Genomic DNA, 23,172 nt, shown 5'->3' with positions numbered 1-23,172 from the left:
AAACGAATTTAAAACCAAGATAAATAAAATGCATAAATTAAAGAAAGTGAGATGAGCATAAGGGGAAAAAAAAAATCTTGATTTTAGAGCCACCTTTTAGCTTCCTAAATTTATCAATACACTCCTTTAAGTAATGATAATACAATAGAACTAACATTTTTTAAAAAATGTCCTTTAATGAAAAGATAAACAGAGTGAGTTTTTAACCTATTTGGTGTCATGAACTTTATGGAAGCCAAGTTAAGAACTTTTGCTCTAAAACCACCATGAAGAATGATGGCCAGGTAGCTCAGCGAGTAAGAGCACCGGCTCCTGTGTCGGGATGACCTGGGGATTGAATCCGGGCTCAGACACTTAGCACCACACCCAGAAATAACTGGCCGTGTAACCTTGAGCAAGTTACTTAACCCTGATTGCTTTAAAAAAAAAAAAAGAATGATCTAATTACTAAGAGTTCTTAAATATAGTTCTACATGTCATAAACTAGATTATTCAGACCAATTATTAAAAACTTAAGACTATACATCATATCTGTACCACATTTTTTAATATACTGGTAAAATTTACCTGTCATTTACAAATGTCCACGCCATTTGAACCAATTTTTGAATTTTGTTCTTATCACCTAAGAAAAGGAATAAGTTAATAAATAAAAATATGGGGAAAAAAGTTCTAAGTGCTCAGTGAGTATCTTAACAAAAATGAAGTATTATTCAAATAGAGAATACCATATAAAGAGAGCAAAAAACCCCTAACTGCCAGATAGGCAAGGAATAATTAAAAATTTTAAAAGGACCAATTCCTGTTTGTTTTCATTCTTTCCTATCCTGAACATATTAAAAAAAAAAAACCCCAAAACAAAAACCAACCCTCATGGAAGATTAATGTACTTAGGTAATGTAATTATTGTAGACTATTTTCTGATTTTCCCTGCCACTAAAAAATCTCCAGTGAATTTTATGAAAGAAGCGGAGCCTCTGTAAATTCAAGGTACTAGGGGCAACTAGGTGGTGCAGTGAATAGAGCACCAGCTCAGGAGTCAGGAGGACCTGGGTTCGGATCTGGCCTCAGACACTTAACACAAAAACTAGCTGTGTGGCCTTGGGCAAGTCACTTAACCCCAACTGCCCTCCAAAACGCAAAATGATAATAATAATAATAAAATTCAAGGTATTATAAGGAAATTTACAGAGCAACTGTCATATCTGGGGTCAGGTAGATAATCTGTCTCTAGCATTACCACAAAACAGAAACAAATTTCATTTATATGATGCAGCAGAAATACTAGTGGATTTCCAGTTAGAAGGCCTTTCTTTCAAAAGTCTCAGTTATCTCATTTTTAATATGGGGCTAATACTATCTCTCTCCAATTCAGCCTGTCCTCTAGTCACCTAATTACCTACCTAAAGCACAGGTCTCATCATGTTTATTTTTCAGTAAAGTTCAGTGGTTCCGTATTATCTACAAGATCAAATTATAAAATCCTGTTTGGTTTTGAAGACCATTTCACAACCTGACTCCTTCCTTACCTTTCCAGTCTTCTTACATTTTATTCTCCTCCAAATCCTCTATTATCTAGCAGCATACTATCCTCTATCTCTTGACTCTGTGCCTTGTTACTGAGTGTACTCCATACTTGAGAGGCTCTGCCTACTTGTCTCTGCCTTCAAGTCTCAGCTCAAATCCTACCATTTGCGAGAAGCCTGGTCCCCTTCAATGTTAGTGCCTTCCTACTTACACTGTCTCCAATTTACCCTCTATCTCGCAAGAACATAGTTGTTTGTATGTTGTCTCCCTCACTAAAAAGTAAGTTCCTTAAGAGGTCTGCTTTTCCCTTTTTCTGCTTGACCAGCACTTAACCTGACACATAGTAAAGCACTAAAATGATAATTTGAATTGACTATGGTATTTCAAAATTTATTTTAGGAAAACCCTTTGTAAACTTCAAAGTAGGATATAAGAAGCAGAACTGTATGGTGAATAGATAGCTGGCCTCCAAGGTAGGAAAACCTGTATTAATTTTCAAGTCCTATCCCTGACAAATAGTGGCTGAATGATCCTAGGAAAGTCATTTAATCTCTCAGCACACCAGGCAACTCTCTAAAGTTGTGGGGGATTCCCACACCAACAACATCACAAGTCTGTATTTAAAAAAAAAAGATACAACTTAGGATTGTTGTGAGAAAAACAATATAAACTGTAGACTGTCTAAATGTGATCCATTGCTATGACAGCATTAAGTATTTCATACATATTAGTCCATCTGATCCCTTACAACACTAGTGAGGTCAATAAGGCAAATATTATCATCTCTATTTTACAAACAACGAAACGGGTCTAAATAAGGGAAATCATTCAGTCATAGTTGTTCAGATAGTTAGAAAGCTGAGAATTTAAGTGGTTTCTTTTTTGTTTTTGTTTTTTGCTTTTTGTAGGGGCAACTGGGATTAAGTGACTTGCCCAAAGTCACATGGCTAGTTACGTGTTAGGGTGTCTGAGGCTGGATTTGAACTCAGGTCCTCCTGACTCCAGGGCCGTGTAAGTGGTTTCCTCAACTACAAATCCACAACTCTTTCTACTATACCCCATTTCCTTTACTTCTATGTTTTTTTAATTTGAGAAACAGAAAATGAAATTGTGTCACCAAGTGCTAATGCAATTAAGCCCACAACGTCAAAAGGGGCTGTACTTGAATTCTGAATTATAAAATTCTATTTAGCAAAAACACTGATTCTATTACCTTTGAGTTGTTTGGCATATTTGAGGAGGAATTGGTAGGGATGTTCCACTTGCAAATCAAACTTTATGGTCTGTAATAGGATCCTCTCCAGAACCATAACTTCTTCCTAAAACAAAACATACAGAAAAAAACTTAGAACGTTATGATGCTCTTTACAATCACATCTCAATATAGCTCGAAAATGGAGTTTTCTGATATAATTAGGGTCCATGCACATTTTATAGCTTATCTCTAGGCATGCTTTTAACATCTGAATTCTGATCCCAGATAATTTATGTGCCTCCTGAAGAACTGAATAGGGAAAAACAAACACTGAATAAATTAGCTTATATACTGGACTAGAAAGTTGAATAAGCTCTAAAATCCTGCTTTTTTTTGCGGGGGGGCAGGGCAATTGGGGTTAAGCAGCTTGCCCAAGGCCACATGGTTAGTAAGTGTTAACTTACTGGATTTGAACTCAGGTCCTCCTGACTCCAGGGTGGGCGCTCCATTCACTGTGCCACCTAGTCGCCCCTATAACCTCTAAAATTTTAAACAGGCCATTTTTCTAACTAGAGATCTATCCTACATAATTGAAAACCTCTGGTAATGAAGGCAGTGTGAAAATATCTGGCCTAATACATAAAGAATGTTTAAGCATACACAGTGAGGGTAGAATGGCACAGTTGGATTTGGAACCCCAGGACCTGGACTTCAATCTTATCTTGTTATTCACTATCTGAGTGATTTTGGGCAAGTCATTTTATCTCCCCAAGCCTCCCTTCCACATCTGTAAAATGAGGGATTTGGGAATGCTCTAAATCTCTGAACCTCATAACATTAATATCAAAGTTTACATTTGCTTTGAGGCTTTTTGGCAACCCACAGTATTTTACAATATTATAGACTCAAGCACCCATGCTCCTCCACTGACAATTCATTTTCATTTTCATTCAAGCCCTCTCTTTCACTACACAAAGGAATTTTTTTGCATTCCAAGAATCCTAGACTGCTCTGAACCTCACAACCATAAATGATAAAGGAGTGATGTTTATGAGATATAGCAGCAGCAACATCATAATTCAATAACAGACACCACTGTGTAGGATGTATGCACTTTACCCTGAAAATTCTTAAATTCGATAGGCTTTGGGTAACATCCATTTTTATCGGTTATTTAACTTCCAAATTCTGCAAGATAAGGAATATTACTTGGAATATATTATATATGTATAAAAAGATAAAGACCTCTCTAGAAATCATAGACCTAAATTGAGCAGGACTGTGCTGACACATCAAGAGGGCACTGTTAGAAAGTAATTTTACCTATGAAATAAGCTCATGGGGAAGGATATTGCTGTAGTATGGCTGCTGTATGTGTCTACCTATGCATGCATGTATATGTGTACACAGTATTGTAACTGATGAAAAAAATTCAGTCTCTTTTGAATGATGTATAAAAACATGCTTTGCATGATATAATTTTTAAACAAGTAAGAACATGTTCTACACAGGACAAAACATTAGAGTGAATGCTATATCATATGTTTTGCTAAAATTCTCAATTCTCTTTTTCTAATTTTATAGATGTAGTCTATTAGAACTGGCCATTACTAATAGTGATGAAAAATTAAGGGTTTCAGATAAAGAACAGGCAATAAGCAAGTATTTCTTGAGCACACATGATACACACACGCGTGCATACACATGCAGATGAAACATTTTTAAGATACATCAAATAAATGTCATGATTTCTAAGTTTAAGAAATCAGTAATTTACCACATGAGTTGTATCTATAAATTAAGTTATACTTCAGATTATTTTTTCATACATCGTTAATAGGTGGAAGGAAATACATTTAGATTGCAGTTATTTATTTAAATTATTCCAAACAGTAAGTCTCATGCTTCAAGTTCCCATTTAAAGCTTAAAAACAATGAGAAGCTTCAAAAATACTTGTAAGGTATAAAAATGTTATGCTAAGATTTTATTTTATTGCTTTGTTACCACTTGTTTCCAGTGGCTTCAAAATTCTTCTAAATTTAGAAACTGCCTCCTATTACTAAGTATCCTAATCTATCGTCAGCCACCTGCAAACTAGATAGAATTACAAGATGATAGTGTCTGACTTTTTATGTTAGGAATGTTAACAGGTGTAAGTAACATTTTGTCTATTACTGGTAAATTATCTAGTGTCCTGTAACTCTTTAAAAATAAAAGTCCCATCTCACATACACCACAGTCCTAAAGCTTAAAATTGTCCTGATAAAACTGTATACTCATTTTTACCCTTCAACTAAAAAAGGATCAAAATTTCATGTAGAGTTGGCTGTTTATAATTAACATATGAACAAGGAACTTAGTCACCTTTAGTTACTTTCAAAGTATATATAATTACTGGATAACTATAAAAACTAATATTATACTGTTTTCTAACATCCTTGTAGTTCAAAGCATTTAGTAGATCTTTTTTTTTTTTACCCTTTTCCATTTTTACAAGCATTTATTATCCCTGCCCCTTCCCCCAATTAAAAACAATAGCAGCATCGATTGAAAAATCTCATAATAAATGTGCATAATCCAGCAAAATAAACTCCTGCACTGGCCATGTCCCAAAATGCAAACATCTCATTTCGCATTTCAAGTCTTGAAGGAAGCAGGTGGTACTCTTCATCATCAATTCACTGGACTTGTGGTTTATCACTACGCTGAATAGAGTTCTAAAAATTTTTTGTCTATGATGCTGCTGTCAAACGAATAAATTGTTCTTGTTCTGCATCATTTCATAAAGGTCTTTCCAGTTTTCTCTGAAACTGTCCCTTTCATCATTTTTTCTGGTACTACTGTACCACATACTGCACATATACATATGTAATATTCTATTATACTAATAGCCATAATTTGTTTAGTCATTTCCTCAAAGTGGGGCAATCTTTTAGTTTCCAGTTTGGGGATACCATGAAAAGAGCTACTATAAACATTTTTGTGTCTATTCCATCTTAATTTTTTTTCTCTCTCTTTGGGGTTGATCCTTACTTTCCCATGTTTTAAATTAAATCTAAATTACCAAATACTTAGTGAGGCATTAGCAGTTTAGTGAGGACACAGTACTGTCATTTAAAGAAGTAGGCAGAGAGGTGAGGTTGATTCACCTAAAGTCACAAGACTGAAACTCACGCTCTAGACAAGAGGGATACTTCCACGTCTTACCTCTTAGTAGGCCCTTAGAGCAGAGATGTCAAACTCAGCAACCCAAAAAAGCAGATTAAAATATAACTGAGAAATGTTTAACAAATTAAATAAAAATAATACAACAGAGATAATGTAAATTTGTGATTTTCTTTTTTAACTTCTTGGAGGGGGGAGGACAGGGCAATTGGGGTTAAGTGACTTGCCCAAGGTCACATGACTAGTAAGTATTAAGTGATCTGAGGCCGAATTTGAACTCAGGTCCTCCTGACTCCAGGGCAGGTGCCACCTGCCAAATTTGTTTTCTAAGTCAATATGCCAAGCGTAGGGAGTGCCTCAGGCCAGAACAAAAATCTGTAACAATATTTAAATTGCTTACAAAAGTTAAGTGATCCATGTTAATCTGGGAGACAGAAGAACTGCCATATCTGATGCTACTTGATATCTGTAGGAGAATCATGTTCCATCAGCAAAGTCTGTTAGCCTGATCTCAGAAGTTAACCAGGGTATGATACGGCTCTGCTACCTGTCAATTCTGAAAATCATCTATGGATGGTGAAAACCCCAGATATTTGATTCTACATTCCTGGCTTCTGTCTCAAGGAGAAGCAGTGAACTCTGCCCCAACATAGAGATATATTGGTATGATGAGTATTTTTCTGGTTTGCCTCTATTGCCACCATTTGCTGGAGACAGCAGGGAACATCACTAGCTAGAGCATGAAGAATTTAGCTTGACACCAAACTTTTTAGCTCCAATGATTAACTGGTTAGTGACAATTTCTCATTCAGCTTCTATTTACTTAAGATAAGCATGTCAAATAACTAGGTATAGTTATAACCATAGTTAATAGTCAGTCTGCAAACTCCAGTTAATTCCTAATGTTTACTGAAGCAGTTTATGATTTTAACTTTAGTTTCCCCTTCTGCTATCTATTCTTTGATGTGTATATTATGTGTGTATATCTCTATCTATCTATCCATCTATCTATAGCTATATCTTTTGCCCCCTGTACAATTCCATTGTATATGTATTGCTTATGTAACTAAGGTCTATATAAAGTGGCTGAAACTGAGCCTCAAGGCCCATTTGGATATCATGAATCTATGTTCCAAGCATATGATAAACCAGTTACTAAAATACTTCTCTGTGTTGATAAGTACAACTGGCAGCAGTACTTATGATCTTTGGATCTTTTTAATGTCAAAATGGTGACCATTTTAAGGGACAGATAGATTAGATAAAGACTTAATTTTCCAGCCCTGATGCCATCTAGTGTGCACAAGGTAAAATTTACCTAGAGAGATTTCTGGGCAGGAAAAATTGACTATCTGGCAAAGCTGCTGTTCCTTCTAAGAAATTTACAGAGACAAGTCAATATTCTGTGTACTTGCCTTTGTTAAACTCTTACTCCTGAATAATCAATCAGACATAAACTGTTAAATTCTGGAATGCTCAAACTGGCAGCCACATCAATTTATCTGATGAACAGGGCACTGTGATTAAGCAGTTGAAAATAAGGGCCAGATTGAGAAATTCTGAGGTCCTTAAGAGTCTACTCTCTCAATTCTTTTTTTTTTTTTTGGTGATTATCTGGGCCAGGACCAGGAAATTTTCCAAGTCCTGTGACCTTTCATCTAATTTACTCACAGCAATAGACCTGTCTGATTGTCATTTGTTAATGCTGTACTGTCTTGGCTAACCTTCCTGTCTAAATTCATAAGTAGTCCTGGTTAGGTCTGGATAAAAATCTGACATAAATCTCATGAGTAGTCAGATATCAATTTTGAGGTCTCTTACAGAGTCTGGTCTGGTTAAAGAATACAAATATGAAATAGACCTCAATTCTACCTGGGGGGGGGTGAGGAGGAGGGATGAGGGTAGGGTCAGAAATAATTTTGGGTGAATCTGCTAGGTTGACTTGATTGTTTGATTGGGTGTCATTTAAATACGGCACTCTCTTGACTACTGGGTAATCTTGGTTTGTTCTGATGTAATCCTCAGGTGGAAAGAAGGGTTTCTGTCACTAATGATATAAATCTCAATTATGCCTTGGGTGGTCAGTGATCATTATAGGATCCCTCAGGTTAACTGGTCAAATCCCAGGATTCTAGTTTTTGGCAACTGCCTGTAGATTCAGAAGTAAAATTATTCCTGGTCAAATCTCCTCCTGATGAAGGAGCTCTAGTATGGTTAAATTCTGAAAAGAATTAACTGTAGAAATGGCCTAAATATAACATCCTTGACTCTGGAGCAAATCTGAAATTGGAATATTGCTTATGTATAAGTTAACTGTTGAAGCTTCAACTTAAATCACCTCTAAGTGTCTGTGGCTACTGCAATTCTAATGCTGACCTCACTTTCTTGCAAAAAAGGAACTTCCATGTTTAACTTTTTTAGGGAAATAAGTTTCAAGAATCTGCAGGAAAAAGATGGGAAAATCTTTTCTCATCTTTATGCTCCTAATTCTGTCCATGCTGGGAGTATAAAGAGAGAGAAAATAAAGTGAGAGAAAGACTTCCTCTTTGCAGAAATTAATTCAAAGGAAACCTGTTTACTATGCATTAAGTATTAATGAAAATGTGGTTTGAAAACACTGGAATATCCTTGTGGGTTTTTAGGATAAGGAGACTTTTGGATGCACAAGACATCCCACTGTCACCCCTCTTTATTCCCTGAAGAGTGAAAGAAAATGCTCAATTCTTAAACAAACCTGAAGCCAATCTTGAGAGACTTTAGTAGATAATTTTTCTAGAAGACTCTAAAGAGACGGGGGGGGGGGGGGAGGGAAGGGAGGAGAGAAAGAATCTGTTATCTGGTACTTAAGATTATCTCAAATCAGAAAGTAAATACAAAATTTAATTCTAAGGAGAAGGATTTTGCCTCACCACTTTTTCTTTCTGTAAATGAATTAAAAGAATTAAAATATCTAGGTAAATTAGAAGTAAAGTCACCTAAAAGGAATTAGAATGGAATTAAGTGGAAAAATTTCTGACAAATTGTATAGACTTGGTACAGGAGGCCTTTAGTTAGTTCATTATAATATTCAGATATGGCAGGAAATAAAAAAATAGTGGAGATCTGGTGGATCAGTAGACACACAATACATAATAGTAAATGATTACAGTAATTAATCTTGTGCTTGACAGATGTAAAGATTTAGGTTTTAAGGATAAGAATTCACTATCTGATAAAAACTGCTGGGAAAACTGGAATCTGGCAGAAATCAGGAACAGATCAATATCTTACACCATTTACCAAGATGTATACATGACCTAGGTATAAAGGGAGATACCGTAAAAATTAGTACATGGACTATATTACCTATTAGACATATGGACAGGAGAATAATTTATCAATAAATAAGAGTACTGTGAAATGTAAAATGAATAATCTTGATTACATTAAATCAAAAAGTTTGATACAAATAAAACCAATCTAGCCAAGATTAGAAGTAGAAAATTGGAGAAAAATTTTATAGACTATTTCTTGGGTAAAAGTTTCATATCTCAAATATATAAAGAACTTTCGCAAATTTATAAGAAAAGGAGTTATCCCTAATTGATAAGTGGTCAAAGGATATGAACAAGCAGTTTTTCAATGAAGAAATCAAAACTATATTTAGTCATGTGAAAAAAACGCTCTAAATCATTATTGATTAGAAAAATTCAAACAACTTTGAGATATCATCTCACACCTATTAGATTCACTAAAATGACAGAAGGAGAAAATGAAAAATGTTGGAAGAGATGTGGAAAAATTGGGACATGCATACACTAGTGGTGGAACTGTGAACTGATACAACCCATTCTAGAGAACAAACTGTAATTATGCAAGAGTTATAAAGGTGTACATACCTTTTGACCCAGCAATACCACTATTTGGTCTGTTTCTATATGTTCTAAAATATTTACAGCAACTCTCTTTCTGGTGGCAAATAGCTGGAAATCAAGGGGATGCCTATCAATTGGGAAGGACTAAACAAATTTTGGCATGATTGTGATGGAATACTACTGTGCTATAAGAAATGGTGAGCTAAGTGATTTTATAAAAACATGGAAAAGACTTGCATGAAATAATGAAGAGAACAGAACCAAGAAAATGTTGTATGCAATAATGGTGCTATTATCTGAAGAACTGTGAAAAACCAAGTTATTCTGAGTAATATAAATATTCAATTCCCCTACAAAGGAAGTTGCTGGCCTCCCCCAGGGAAAGAAATGATAAATAAATAGGAAAAAAAGATAGTGGAGATTTCCTTCAAGATGATTATTAGTAGTCCATTCTGTTGTTAAATAACATGTATACTAAGGACGGTCTCTATTTACACAGCTGTTGAGATCTCTAAAATCATGCTTCCATTTTGATCAGAGAAAAAGACTGTCAAGTTTTGGTTTAACTGGTATGGTGCTAATTTGCAAAGGGGAGATTTGGTGGAATTAGGGAAACTAACTAAAATGGGTCCAATACAGACCTAGGGATAGTCAGAATTGTGATCTGAGGACCACCCTAGGTAAGGTTGACAGGCTTATCACCAGAAAATTGGGCATTCAGCTAACGAATTTTTTGATCAAGGTAACTAAGAAACTATCAAGAAATTATCCACTAAAACTCTAAGAGTAGCAGTCTATGTCAGTGGAAGGTGTAATGACACTAATATAATTACAATGCTTTTTAATTACTGAAGGGTTAAGGAGGGACAATGAGATTATATTAACCTTACCTTTGGGTCATCTCCAAACTGACCAAACTGTACATCATTTAATAAGCTACGAGCTGTTTTGATAATATCTTTACATTTTTTAGGAGTTTCTTCTACTTTCCCTGCCAAAAAGAGACAGCACGCTCCTGTCACCTATAAACAAAACACACACACGTACACACACCAAAAAACACACAAACAAAAAAAAACCAAGTGTAAGACTATTACATTGTAATTAATTATGGGAACAAAAGCAAATGGTTTACTTTAGACCTATCTCTCAAAGAACAAAGATGTAAATAATATTTTACATGTCCCTCACATGCAGATTAGTTTCAAGAATTGTTTTAAATTTGGGGACAACTTTAAATAAATGCCAAATATAACTACAAAAACAAATTTTTTCCCTTGTACTAAAAAGGATGGTTTTATTAAAGACTCATTAGTTCTTGGCTTTATTTAAAAAAAAAAAAAACAATATAATGAAACAAAAATGTATTGTTTGGTAAAAAGAGCCAATTTAAAAAACCCAGTTAGCATAATTTTCTTAATTATTTTCTGGGTTTCATGCACAAACCCAAAAGGTAGACAAGTAGTAACAGCTTTTTTATAACCTAAAGTAAAATCTAAATTTTACTTTCATTTTGGCATTTCTTAGCTATAAATGAAAAGGCATCCATTTGGTCTATATCCTAATTGCACTAAAATTTAAAATGAGGATACTACTACTTACCTAGCTTCTGTTTATGGTGTTTAAGGAAGCGTTAATAAAAAGGTATCTTCAGCAATACAGATACAAAAAACCTTTTTCTGCCCCCAGGCAAATATGACCATAACTTATACCACAGTATAATAATGATTTGCTAGGGGAAGGAGTATTAAAATGCCACTAGAATCTACATCATAAGTGTTTTTATTCTTACTATTAGGAAAACAAAATTACAAAGACATAGAATTATTCGAGTAAAAATTGAAGGAAAACAATACAAGAAACATCAAATTAAAATAACACAGACACTTACATATCTTGGGAACTGTTTAAAGGAATGAAACATATAGAAGCGATGAAAATAAATTATTCCAGTAGCCAGGGTATCATAGTGTCTGGTGTTCTAGTTAAGGACATTAGCAAAGAATCTTCCGAAATCAAGACTTTACTTAAAGTCAACCTGGAAAATAAACACTTTCCCCAGCAAAAGTTAACACAAACATGAGCTATAATTAAATATTAGAATTATAAAATGAGAATTACAAAGATATAAGCTTTTGACAAGAGGTAGGCTTATGTTTCCTTTAGGAATTAATCGACTGATTTTAATGCTAGATCATCTTCCCATTTATGTAATCATTGGGCTCAAAAGTGAAGCTTACAGATTTAATTGATAAACCTGGAGTTAAAGGAAAAATCTGCATAGAGTCAAGAAAACAATGAATTAACCTAAATATTTTATTGCAATAAAATTTGAAGTAGACTTCAGAGATTTTTTGAGAACATATCCAAGAAGTCACTGTACAACCTTGTCTACAGTTTCTAATTTAGTTCCAGCAAGGGGGGTGGGGGGGGGTGGGGGCGGGGGTGTGTTTGTGTGTGTGTGTGTGTGCCTACTCAAAGAAAACACTCTTGACAAATAGGATACAGTCCCAAACGTGTTCCTACATCAAAGATGAACCTGGCACCCTCTCGGCGGTACCGGGCTTCAGTAGCTGGATCCAGTCCTTCTAATTGCGAAGGTGTATGAGCCAAGTCTTTTTTATCCCAGTACCAGCATGGTTTTGTGTGGTCCAGGTTTGCTGAAGTTACTGAAGGGCTGGAATTTTCTTTATTCTCCTTCATTTATTGAAATAAACTTGTTCTTATTCAAAAGGTTTCCTGAGAAAGTCGGAATCCTGTGGGGGGGAAAATCACAAATATTATAATTCAACATTAGTTATCCAAACTGTACTATTAGTCCCAAACCATTCAATAAAAATGAATCTAATTGATAGTTGTTCCAGATTGGGGGCAGGGAGGACATGGGGAGGGGCAGTAGGGAATGGCCTTAAACACTTGTTAGTCATTTTACCTGTCCCCATTTACAGGCTTTCTCATATTTCTCTCTTGTCCCAACAAGAATCAGAGGGTTTTGAGGAAATTTTAAAAATGGCTTCTCCTAAAGAAAGGCTAGAACCAATTCTACTCATACCTTCTGACATTCTACTTACTATGAGTAGGAAGAATCAATGAAATACAAAGAGCTCCAATTCAGAGTAATCTAATCTTCCATTCCCCAGTGATATTAATTCCTCAGTAGCAGAGAAATATTTTAGATTTATAAATTTTTATAACTTTCATAGCTTTTAACTTTTCAAAATTCTTTGATATGGATTATTAGGACAGGTATCATGAACCTAATTTTGCATATAAGGATCAAATTGCATAGAATGATTCTTAAAGACACCTACCTAGCTTAGAAGAAGTATACTTACTGACTTCCTCTCTAATGTTTTCTCCATTACAACACATAATATGTTCTTGTAGAAAAAGTCTTGGGTTCTAAGCCATGAAATATTAATTCAGGCTCAATCACTAATTAGCTGAATGACCTTAGATATAAATGCCCTGAGTATAAATTTTTTCTTCTATGAAGGATGGGTAATATGATCTATCTCTAAAGTCTCTTCCAATTCTAAAATACTGTGAGGAAAGGAGGGTACCACCTACATTATTATTGCATCACAATTCATCCCTAAGAGTCAGAATTTCTTGTTACTGAAAGTTCCACATCACACTGCTACAGCTGCTTTTGTGAGACTTCCTACCCATTCTGAACCCTTTTCCTTCTAGGGGAATGAAAAGCACAGCTGCAATACAAAGCTATGGTCTAACCTTTCTGATGGAGCAGGTTCTCCTTTTGTATGAGCACAAACCTGGTCAAAAGTTAGATATATCAAAGCTGGTAAAAATCTTGAGGAAGCACAGGAGGGAGATCATACATTTATCTTGTCATGTTTGAGTATCTCATTTTTTGTTAACTCTTTTTCTGCGTAGGTTATCATAAAATCTTTATTTCTAAAAATTTAGTGTGGATATAATTACTGAAGATGCCAAAAATCACAGAAAGTTAAGAGTTGTAAGATCCCCTCAGAGATCATCCATAGAGTCCAAACTGATTTTGTCTTGACAAATTTCTCTAGAATTTTGCAAGTCATGTGTATACTTTCAATATTTAAAATGACTGCCCCCAAAAGGAGACCAAGTAAATATCCTAGTAAAGTATCAGAAATTTAGTTGTACTGCTTAGTCTATCTTGCAAGTGAAATATATTTGATGCTATTACAATGTTTTCAGTTGTGCCTGACTCTTTGTGACCCCATTTGGAGTTTTCTGGGCCAAGATACTGGAGTGGTTTACTATTTCCTTCTCTAGCTCATTTTACAGATACAAGGAAACTAAGGCAAACAGGTTTAAGTGACTTGCCCAAGGTAATGTAGGTAGGAAATGTCCGAGGCTGATTTGAAATTGGGAAGAAGAATTGTCCTGACTCCAGGCCTAGCAGTCTGTCCACTGTGCTGTCCAGCTGCTCATTTATTTGATAGCACTACTATTTTTAAAAAATAATTTATATAAGTGACTATAAAAAAATGTTACAAGGTAGGGCTCCTAGCTACAGAAAAGTAACTACTTCCTTGTTTGATGTTGAAACAGAAAATAAATTCATTTTTCTTTTTAAAAAAGCACAATTTTAACATTCTTTTAACTTATGTTTAAGGTGAAGTTCAACTGCCTACAAGATATATCTAATTCAATAGCAACCTTACACCTCAAATTTAATTTAAACTGAAGTCATTATTCTTCACAAATCATTTCCTCTTACCCAATATCCTGGGACCCATGACTGGAATATGATTCTGGAAGAGTAAAAGATATGTTAAGAAAAAAGGGAAGGAGTTCCCAGAATCATTACATATTAAGAAGAAACACTAATATAAGGAAATCAAGAATGAGTTAGAGAGGGACAGCCAGGTGGCGTGAGCAAGGGCGCTGGCCCCTGAGTCGGGAGACCTGGGATCAGTTCCAGGCTCAGATACTTAACACCCAACAAAATAACTGGCCATGTAACCTTGATCAAGCTACTTAACCCCAATTGCTTAGGGGTGGCCAGGTGGCATAGGGAGTAAGAGTGCCGCCCCAGCGTCAGGAGACCTGGGATCAGTTCCAGCCTCAGATACTTGGCACCCACACAAAAATAACTGGCTGAGTAACCTTGAGCAAGTCACTTAACCCAGATTGCTTTAAAAAAAAAAAGAATGAGTTAGGGGAAGAGGAGCACATTTGGGTGAGCACCAATGGTGGCAGAAGCAAAAGTGATAGCTATCAACTAAACAGAGGCTCAATGCAGAAAGAAGGGAAATAAATAGATGTGGATATCAGGAAATAGATCAAAAGTCCTTCCTGAGACAGAGGGATGATAGAGTAGAGGTGGCCAACTTCAATCATACAAATATTTGCTGGAACTAACTTTCCCCCAAAATGGAGTACTAATAATTTTCAAGGTTTGTTTTCAGTTGTTTTCAGCTGTCTGACTCTAAGCTCCCATGTGGGGTTTTCTTGGCAAAGTTACTCGAACAGTTTGCCATTTCCTTCTCCAGCTCATTTACCAGGTGAGGACACTGAGGCAAACAGGGTTAAGTGACTTGCCCAGGGCTGGTTAGTGTCTCAGGCCATATCTGAACTGGGGTTTTCTTGACTCCAGGGTGAGTACTCTATCCACTGAGTCACCTAATTGCTTTAATGATAATTTTATCCTTCAAATGTTCAAAGAATCAACAAGGGGAAATTCTATCATGGACTTGATTGACACAAATAAAATTGCTGGGGGTAGAAATGTTGGGAAGCTTGGAAGAAGGAGGGCATAGTTTGACCTACCCTCCGGATTTCAAAGGTTTCACAGGAAGATGGCATGGTATAAAGGAAAGAACACTGGGCCTAGAGTCAAAGAATCTAGGTTGAAAAGCCGCATTTATTAGTTCTTACTACCTAAATGATGTTGGGCAATCTGTAGGTCTCATTTTTTCACCTGTAAAATAAGGTTGGATTCAACAGACTCTGAGGTTCCTTCCACCTTTAGATCTATGAGCCTAAAAAAATAGGCAGGATACCAGGTGAACAAATTCTACAGGAAAATTCAATCCATAAGGGTGTGGGGAACTGGCAAAAATGAAATTCTGGAAAGAATTTCAAAGAAAATCAAATAAGGGGGTAAGGGGAATGGTCTAAAAAGACACACATACATCAATGAATTTTTAAACAGTAACAGAGAATAAGGAAGCTAAATACAACAAGAAAGGTGGTTTAAATTTTTTTTTTTTTAAGCCGGAGAAGAATCAAGAAAAGATAGAAATTGCTGCTTGGAGTAGATGAAATGACAATGAACACAATGAAGAAAAAAACAGATTTGCTCTACTCTTTAGTTTTGCCAAGAAGAACCATCTTGGCTAGGAAAGAAAAATTGCTAACAGTATTCATTATAAGTAAAGAAACAGAAAAAAAGAGTTCCTACCTGCTTTTGATAAATTCATCACCAGGCCCATGTGAACATTTCAGGGAAATAAAAAAGAACTAGCAGATGTGATAGCTCCACTGTTGAGTGATTTTCAGACAAAAGTGGAGGAGAGTTGCAGGGCTGGAGAGAGGTAAATGTTCTAATTTTCAAAAAAGGGAAAAGAATAGTCTGAAAACCACAGGCCAGTGGGTTTGACCTTGATTTCTGGCAAAATTCTGATCTGTATTTTTTAAAAGGATGGTTAGTCAAAATCTAGAAAAAGAAACAGTACTGTCAAAGAGATAGTAAGTGTAGCTGGACCAAGAACAGTTCATACCAGGGGTGGGGGATCTGTAGCCTCAAGGCCACATGTGGCCCTCTAGGTCCTTGACTGCAACCTTTTGACTGATTTATTCTGTAAAACTTGGAGTCACTCCAAAGGCTGCACTCAAGGATCTAGAAGGTCTTATGTGGCCTCTGGTTTTGCATATCTGTTAGACTAATCTTATTTTCTTTCTGAAAGGATTATTGGACTAGTAGATTGAGGAGTGCTAAAACTACAATTTACCTAAAGAATTTTGGAAGGTCTCACGTTATTCTTGTGGACAAGATGGAGTAGCGAACTAAACAACAGGCCACTAAAGTAATTAAAAGCTGGCTGAATGGTCAGACCCAAAGAACAGTGATTAACGTTATCTTCTTGGAAGAACAGACCAGGGACCTACAATTGGCCCTATGCTATTTAATATTTCTATCAATAACTATAATTCTATCAATAACTTAGATATAAATGCATAGCTGGAATGCTTATAAAATCTGCAGATGACCCAAGGCTGTGAGGGATAGCTTTGCTGGATAGTTGAGTCAAGACCCCCCCCAAATCTTTATAGGCTAGAAAACTGAATCAAATCTAATTACATAAAATTTACTAGGGATAATAAATAGGTTCCAAAAATCAACTTCACAAATGTAATACAGGTAAGTTATTGTTAGGAAGTGGTTCATTGACACTACAAACAATACGAATCAGTCATGTGATATGACAGTGATCAAAGGCTGCCTTAGGAGAGTTCAAATGTCTAGGACTAGGGAAAGTCTTGTCAGATCTACAAGTCAAGCAATATCCTGAGTGCTGTGTTCAGCATTAATAAAAAAATATATATTTTATTCATTTATTTTTAGTTTTCAACATTCATTTCCACAGGATTTTGAGTTACAAATTTTCTCCCTGTCTTTCCCCTACCCCCCACCCTAAGATATCAAGCCTACTGAATACCCCTGCCCCCAATCTGTTCTCTCTTATATCCTCCCCTATGCCCCCCAACTTTCTAGTATGGCAAGATCGATTTCTATACCCTAGTGCCTGTATAACTTATTTCCCAGTTTCAGCATTAATTTTACCAAGGATAAAAATAAACTGGAACACAGAGAGTACTGATAATGACCAATATGGTGAAAAGTCTAGAGATTATGCTATATGAATGAATACTGGTTGAAGGAAAAGGGTATATTTGTCCTGAAAAATACGTAAAGAGAACTTATCCAGCTTGAGTACAGAAGACAGAACTAGGAACATGAGTGTAGAAAGTTACAGAGGAGCAAATTTTAGTATGATTTAAGGAAAAACTTCCTGATCACAGACACACAAAAGTGGAGAGTGCTCCTCTCAGAGGCAATAGGTTCCCTCTCATCAGAGGTTTTTAAGCAATAATCAGATAACCACTACTTGGGGGTATATTCAATCACTAAACAGACATTTATTATATACCAAATACTGTGCCAGGCAATGGGGATACAATGAATGAAAACAATCCCTACTACCAAGAAACTTACATTTTAAAGGTGAAGATAATTACAGGCAATTCTGCTGTAATACAACTTATGTGTTCCTAAAAATTTCCAAATTATATGCAAAATAAAACCATAGGGCTTATGGGGAAAACAAGGTTAGGAGCACAGCATTCAAACTCGGTCCCTGTGGACACAACAGCCTCAATATGAGGAACCACAGTGTGGGAGCTACATCACCAGCTGCTGCCCTGTGAGGGGTATGAGTGGGACTACCCTATGACTGGGATGACAAGTCTTGGCATTTCCTGTAATGTGCCAAGTGAGGATTTCTGCTTTCCCTGCATCTGCCCCAGTGCTAGACCCATGTCCACTAAGGCAGTACGTCTTGACCACCTCTGGTCTCCTTGTAGGGTAAGGGACCTACCTGGTCATCATTGCATCTATTCTTCAGTGGAGCATACTGGATGTCTCCCTGTTTTCCCTTCCTGCCTGCCTCTCCAGGTATTCACCTTTCCTCTCCCCCTCAGTAACTCTCACTGTATCCTGGGTTGAGGAAGATGACTGCTTCATCACTTTCCCCAACTGGAGCAAGATATCTCTTCTTCCCACAGGCTCTACAACATGCCAGCAGCACCCCATCTTATGTCTACAGAGGTCACTCCCCCACCCATTCATACTCTGACACAATGGTGCAGTTTTCCTGGATGACAAAATCCCTAATAAGCAAACACAAAATTCTCATTATGCTCAAACTGTTCCTTAATGTTACTGATCCTAGGGGAACAATTTCGAAATTTCAAAACAAGCATTAATAGCAAAACTGAAAAAAATAGTTCAATACTAAAAGGTAGCTTCAGAGGAAAGAACTAGCAGTATTGGGGGAATCAGGGAAGGCTTCATAGAGATGGTGCTTGGGCTGTGTCTTGAAAGAAGAATGATTTTATAAGAGTGCAGACTTCAGAAGCAATTCTTGGATCAGATAACTGAGCTCTGAGATCCCTTCCAATTCTTGGATTCTGTGACTTCTGTGGAGGATACCATTATTCTTTTCCATTTTCTGAGATTAGAAACATAAGATTCCCTTTTTTCATTCAACACATTACCACTTCTCACATGTTCTCTGAAATATAAATCAGAGGTTCAATGAAACATTTTTAAAAATGCACAGAGAAGTTCATACAAGCAGTACAGCACTGAAAGCAAAAACTGAAATTATATACTTTTAAGAAAGTAAGCTATTGGGGCGGCCAGGTGGCTCAGCGAGTAAGAACACTGGCCCCAGGGTCGGGATGACCTGGGAGATCGAATCCGGGCTCAGATCCTTAGCACCACACCCAGAAATAACTGGCCATCTAACCTTGAGCAAGTTACTTAACCCCAACTGCTTTAAAAAAAAAAAAAAAAGAAAGTAAGCTATCCGGGGCGGTTAGGTGGCACAGTGAGTAAAGCGCCAGCCCTGAAGTCAGGAGGACACGAGTTCGGTTCTGGCCTCAGACACTTAACACCCACACAAAAAAATACCAGCTGTGTAACCTTAGGCAAGTTACTTAACCCCAATTGCCCTCCAAGAAGAAAAAAAAAAAGTAAGCTATATGCTATGGATATTCATAGTTTTACATATCATCCTTTTCTCCCTGTTTTTTGAATATGTAAAATTTTTCTTGTTGTGTACTTTAAATTCAGGGAAAAAAAAAAAAAAGATTTTCTACTTCCTCTTTATTTTCCCTATACTTTATACCAAACTCAGACAGGGACCAAGATTAATCGAACTCATTTGTAAGACATAAGATGATCTCTAAGGGCACAATGAGCTTTCTGATTCCATCAACAAGTAGCAAGGCAAGGGACTGGCCTAAATTTGACTAGAGAGGTTCATCACTGGAAAATTAGGTGAATGATGAATATTTTTGCCTACAGCAACTCATGAAACCATTTTCTAAGATGGCAATGTGGAACTATGCCCCCCAAATTACTAAACTTTGCATACTGTTTGACTGAGTCATGCCACTAATAAGCCTATATCCTAAAAAAATTAAAACAGGAAAAGGATCTGTATGTACAAAAATATTTATAGCAGCTCTTTTCATGGTAGTCAAAAATTTGAAAGAAAGGGAGTATCTTCCTTTTAGGGAACAGCTAAAAAAAACTGTGGTAGATGAACATGATGCCACAAGAAATGAAAGGAAAGTTTCAGAAGAAACTGCAAAGATCTTTATAAAATGACAGTGAAGTAACACTAAAACAATCCATACAACGAAAAACAACTTTGGAAGACTTTAGAACTATGATAAACGTAATGACAATTCAATAAATCCAAAAGAACATAGATGAAACACATTGCTCACCGCTTGAGGGAAAGGAACTAATATGCAGAAAGAGACATATGTTTTCCAACACAGCCAGTGGGAACATGTTTTTCCAGACCATGCCATGCCTTAAGTGTCCAGGGCTTTATTTTTTCTCAAGAGACGGGAGAGGAAGGAAGGTGCAGGTTAATTAAAAAGAAAAAATTTTTTAACGTCTCTCAGATTCATTACTTCCATTTTGTTTTCCCTCTCAAGCCAGTGTACACGGTACCACTTCAAATCTGTATTATTACATGAGTCCTACTATGTGAGTCAATAAACCAAAGTCTTCAAAGAATGTGGCTACCTTTAGGAAAGTTCTGTAATAATCTTGAACTTGGAAGTAAGCAACACAGTATCATATACAAACTAAAGCATCTGGAAGAAGGACTTTGTAATAGACATCACTATGATGTGGTTCTTTTTTTCTGCATCAACTGTTACTCATAATCAGAGGATCTGAATAACTACCTATTTTACTGTATCTATCAAGGAATCCTATGCACCTCTGGGAGTTATCTACAGAGGTCACAGTTAAACCCATCGGCTTGTATAAAGTCATCAAGTGAGACAGTATAAAAATGAGAAGTAAAGAGGACCTAGAACAGACCCTTGGGGAACACCCAGTTAGGAGAGGTAATGTGCATGATGATCCAGCAAAGGAAACTGAGTGTCCATAAAGGTATAAGGCAAATCAGTAGAAAGCAGTCTCATGAAAGCCCAGAGTTATATATAGTAATATACATGCTACTATAAACTGTATTTCCAAAATACAGAAACAATAAAATTGTGGTCTATTAATTTAATGATTATTACACTGTAGTGAAACTATGTGACCAATGATTGAGGGAAAGACTAAATATAATTATGGTATATGAATGCAACAGAATAGTACTGTGCTTAAAAGACAAATGTGAAGATTAAAAAGCCAAATTAAGAGAATAAGTAGTGACTATATCAATGAAGGGAACAGCAAACAAAAATTCATGGGAAATACAACTGATGCTCGTAATACAACTTTGTGCTACCCTATTGACAAAAATTTATTCCCATAGGTGGCATTCTTGGTAATAGCAAAATATTAGGAATTATGTGTCCAATCATTAAAGAATGACTTTCATGATTATTACACTTTAAGTAATGACTGATAGAGAACACATATGATGTGAAACAGAATAAAAAAAAAAGGCTGAACCAAAAGAACAAGGCACACTATGGCCGTTTTCATCTGCTGTCTCCCATACCTGGCTTCTCTCCCAATCATCCCGCATAGGCGCTGTGTTGTGTGCACTTGTTTATACATTGTCTGCCCCCATTAGATTTTTGCTTTTCGTTGTATCTCTGGCATTTCATATTTGTGTTTGCCACAGAGTGAGGCCCTTCGGAAATGCTTAGCGACTGACTCAGTCCATATATTCAATTGTCATTTCCATCACAACAACTCACGTATGTGACTTGGTCTTTCCACAGCCACTACCTTAGGTTTAGGCCTTCATTACCTCCTGCCTGGACCACTGTTAATAGCCTTCTAATTGTTCTCTTTGGCTCAAGTCTTTTCCCTACTTCACTCCATCCTCCCTCAGCTGCCATAGTAATTTTTACTAAAGCACAGGTCTGATGACAACTTCAATAAACTCCATTGGTTTGCTAATACTTCAAATGTAAATTTGGTATTTAGTATTTAAAGTTTTTCCACAATCTGGCCCCTTCTTATATCCTTCCAATCTTCTTACACACCATTCCCTTCCACTCACTCTAAAGTATAGCCATACTGGCTTCTTTGCTGTTCCTTATACACAACCATCCATCTCCCATTCCTGTACCTTTCAATGGCTGTTCCTCTCACCTACCTCTTAGAATCCCTGACTCCAAGTCTCAGTTCAAATGCCGTCACCTGCATTAAAATGTTCAGTCTCCCTAGGGAGTCGCCTACTCCTCTGAAGTTACCTTATGTGTGTGTCATATATACTGCTACACACACACATGCTGCTGCTCCCCCATTAGACTACAAGCTCCTAGAGGAAGTGTGTGTAACATGTATACCATTTAATGAACAAGCTGAGTCTATATAGTTCGTATAAAGCTTCATTAAAGATTTTCTTAAGGATTAAGGAGTCCAACACCCTCATTTTACATGTAGGCAAACTGGGCTCCAGAGAGGGGAAGTCACTTGCCTGTGATGACAGAGTGGAAAGGAATCAAATCCAGGTCCTCCAACTCCAAACCAGCAGTGGACATTGATTTATTTCTTCCAGAGTATTTTTTAAAACAAGAATAAAGACCACTGCCGCAGATACAAGGAACCTTCTTGTCTAAATTATGTCCTCAGGGAAGGCGATGACTTAGCTGAAGTTGGGTTGAACTGGCCACGGTTGCAGGGCTACATTACTCCTCACGCTATCTGACCAGGGAAATTTAAGAAGTCATGGTCAATCCCTGAAAACCCTTCCCTATCATTTAGATAAACTATTCTTCTAGGCAAAACAAAACAAAAACCCCGCAAATCAACGTTTAAAAAAACCAAAAAGTAAAAAACCCAAAGCATTTAGTTTTGTAAGGACTCTCCGCTGGCTGAGGAGCTGGAGAGGACCTAAGCCACTTCCGCAGGTGTTTCTGCAGGGCTTCTCCCGTCGCTGGGCCTAGCCCGGGGCTCGTTGCCGACTCTGGGGAAGGCACGAGCCGGGGCAGGCGTGCGGAGGGCGGTTGAGACGCCGGATCTGGCCCCAAAGCCGATCCCGGCCGCCTCGGGGCTTCCCCAGGACCGCAGCTCCGGCGGGTTGGGCATCCCCCCCCCCCCCCGCGGCCACTTTTCCTCCGCCCCCCCAGAAAGTCTTTCTCTTCAGGGAAAGAAGGCGCTCCGGCTCCGAGGGTCTCCAGGAAGGCGAGCCCGGCTCCACCACCCG

At 36.9% G+C, this 23,172-nt stretch overlaps 1 protein-coding gene across 10 annotated transcripts in view; it reads right to left on the bottom strand.

Annotated features, from left to right (window-relative positions):
* Positions 1-23,172, bottom strand: part of LOC138173928 (cyclin-K) — a 269,034-nt gene that overhangs the window by 14,582 nt on the left and 231,280 nt on the right. For 5 of the 10 annotated variants that reach the window (XM_069103982.1, XM_069103980.1, XM_069103990.1 and 2 more), the window contains 5 exons: positions 12,249-12,498; positions 11,634-11,715; positions 10,633-10,764; positions 2,741-2,846; positions 568-625 (listed from right to left, as the gene is read on the bottom strand). In XM_069103982.1, coding sequence (XP_068960083.1) covers positions 568-625; positions 2,741-2,846; positions 10,633-10,764; positions 11,634-11,715; positions 12,249-12,445 — 575 coding nt within the window. In that variant the 5' untranslated portion in view covers positions 12,446-12,498. Of the gene's footprint in view, positions 1-567; positions 626-2,740; positions 2,847-10,632; positions 10,765-11,633; positions 11,716-12,248; positions 12,499-14,465; positions 14,490-20,269; positions 22,389-22,443; positions 22,671-23,172 lie in introns of those variants that run through there. The other 5 variants (XM_069103981.1, XM_069103984.1, XM_069103983.1 and 2 more) reach the window with 4 other exon arrangements.

This window comes from Petaurus breviceps, unplaced genomic scaffold, assembly GCF_028583685.1.
Source record: "Petaurus breviceps papuanus isolate PSGF00001 unplaced genomic scaffold, PetGlider_PUasm1.0 67, whole genome shotgun sequence".
Classification (NCBI taxonomy): domain Eukaryota; kingdom Metazoa; phylum Chordata; class Mammalia; order Diprotodontia; family Petauridae; genus Petaurus; species Petaurus breviceps.
This window is presented reverse-complemented; position numbering and strand designations above follow the sequence as displayed.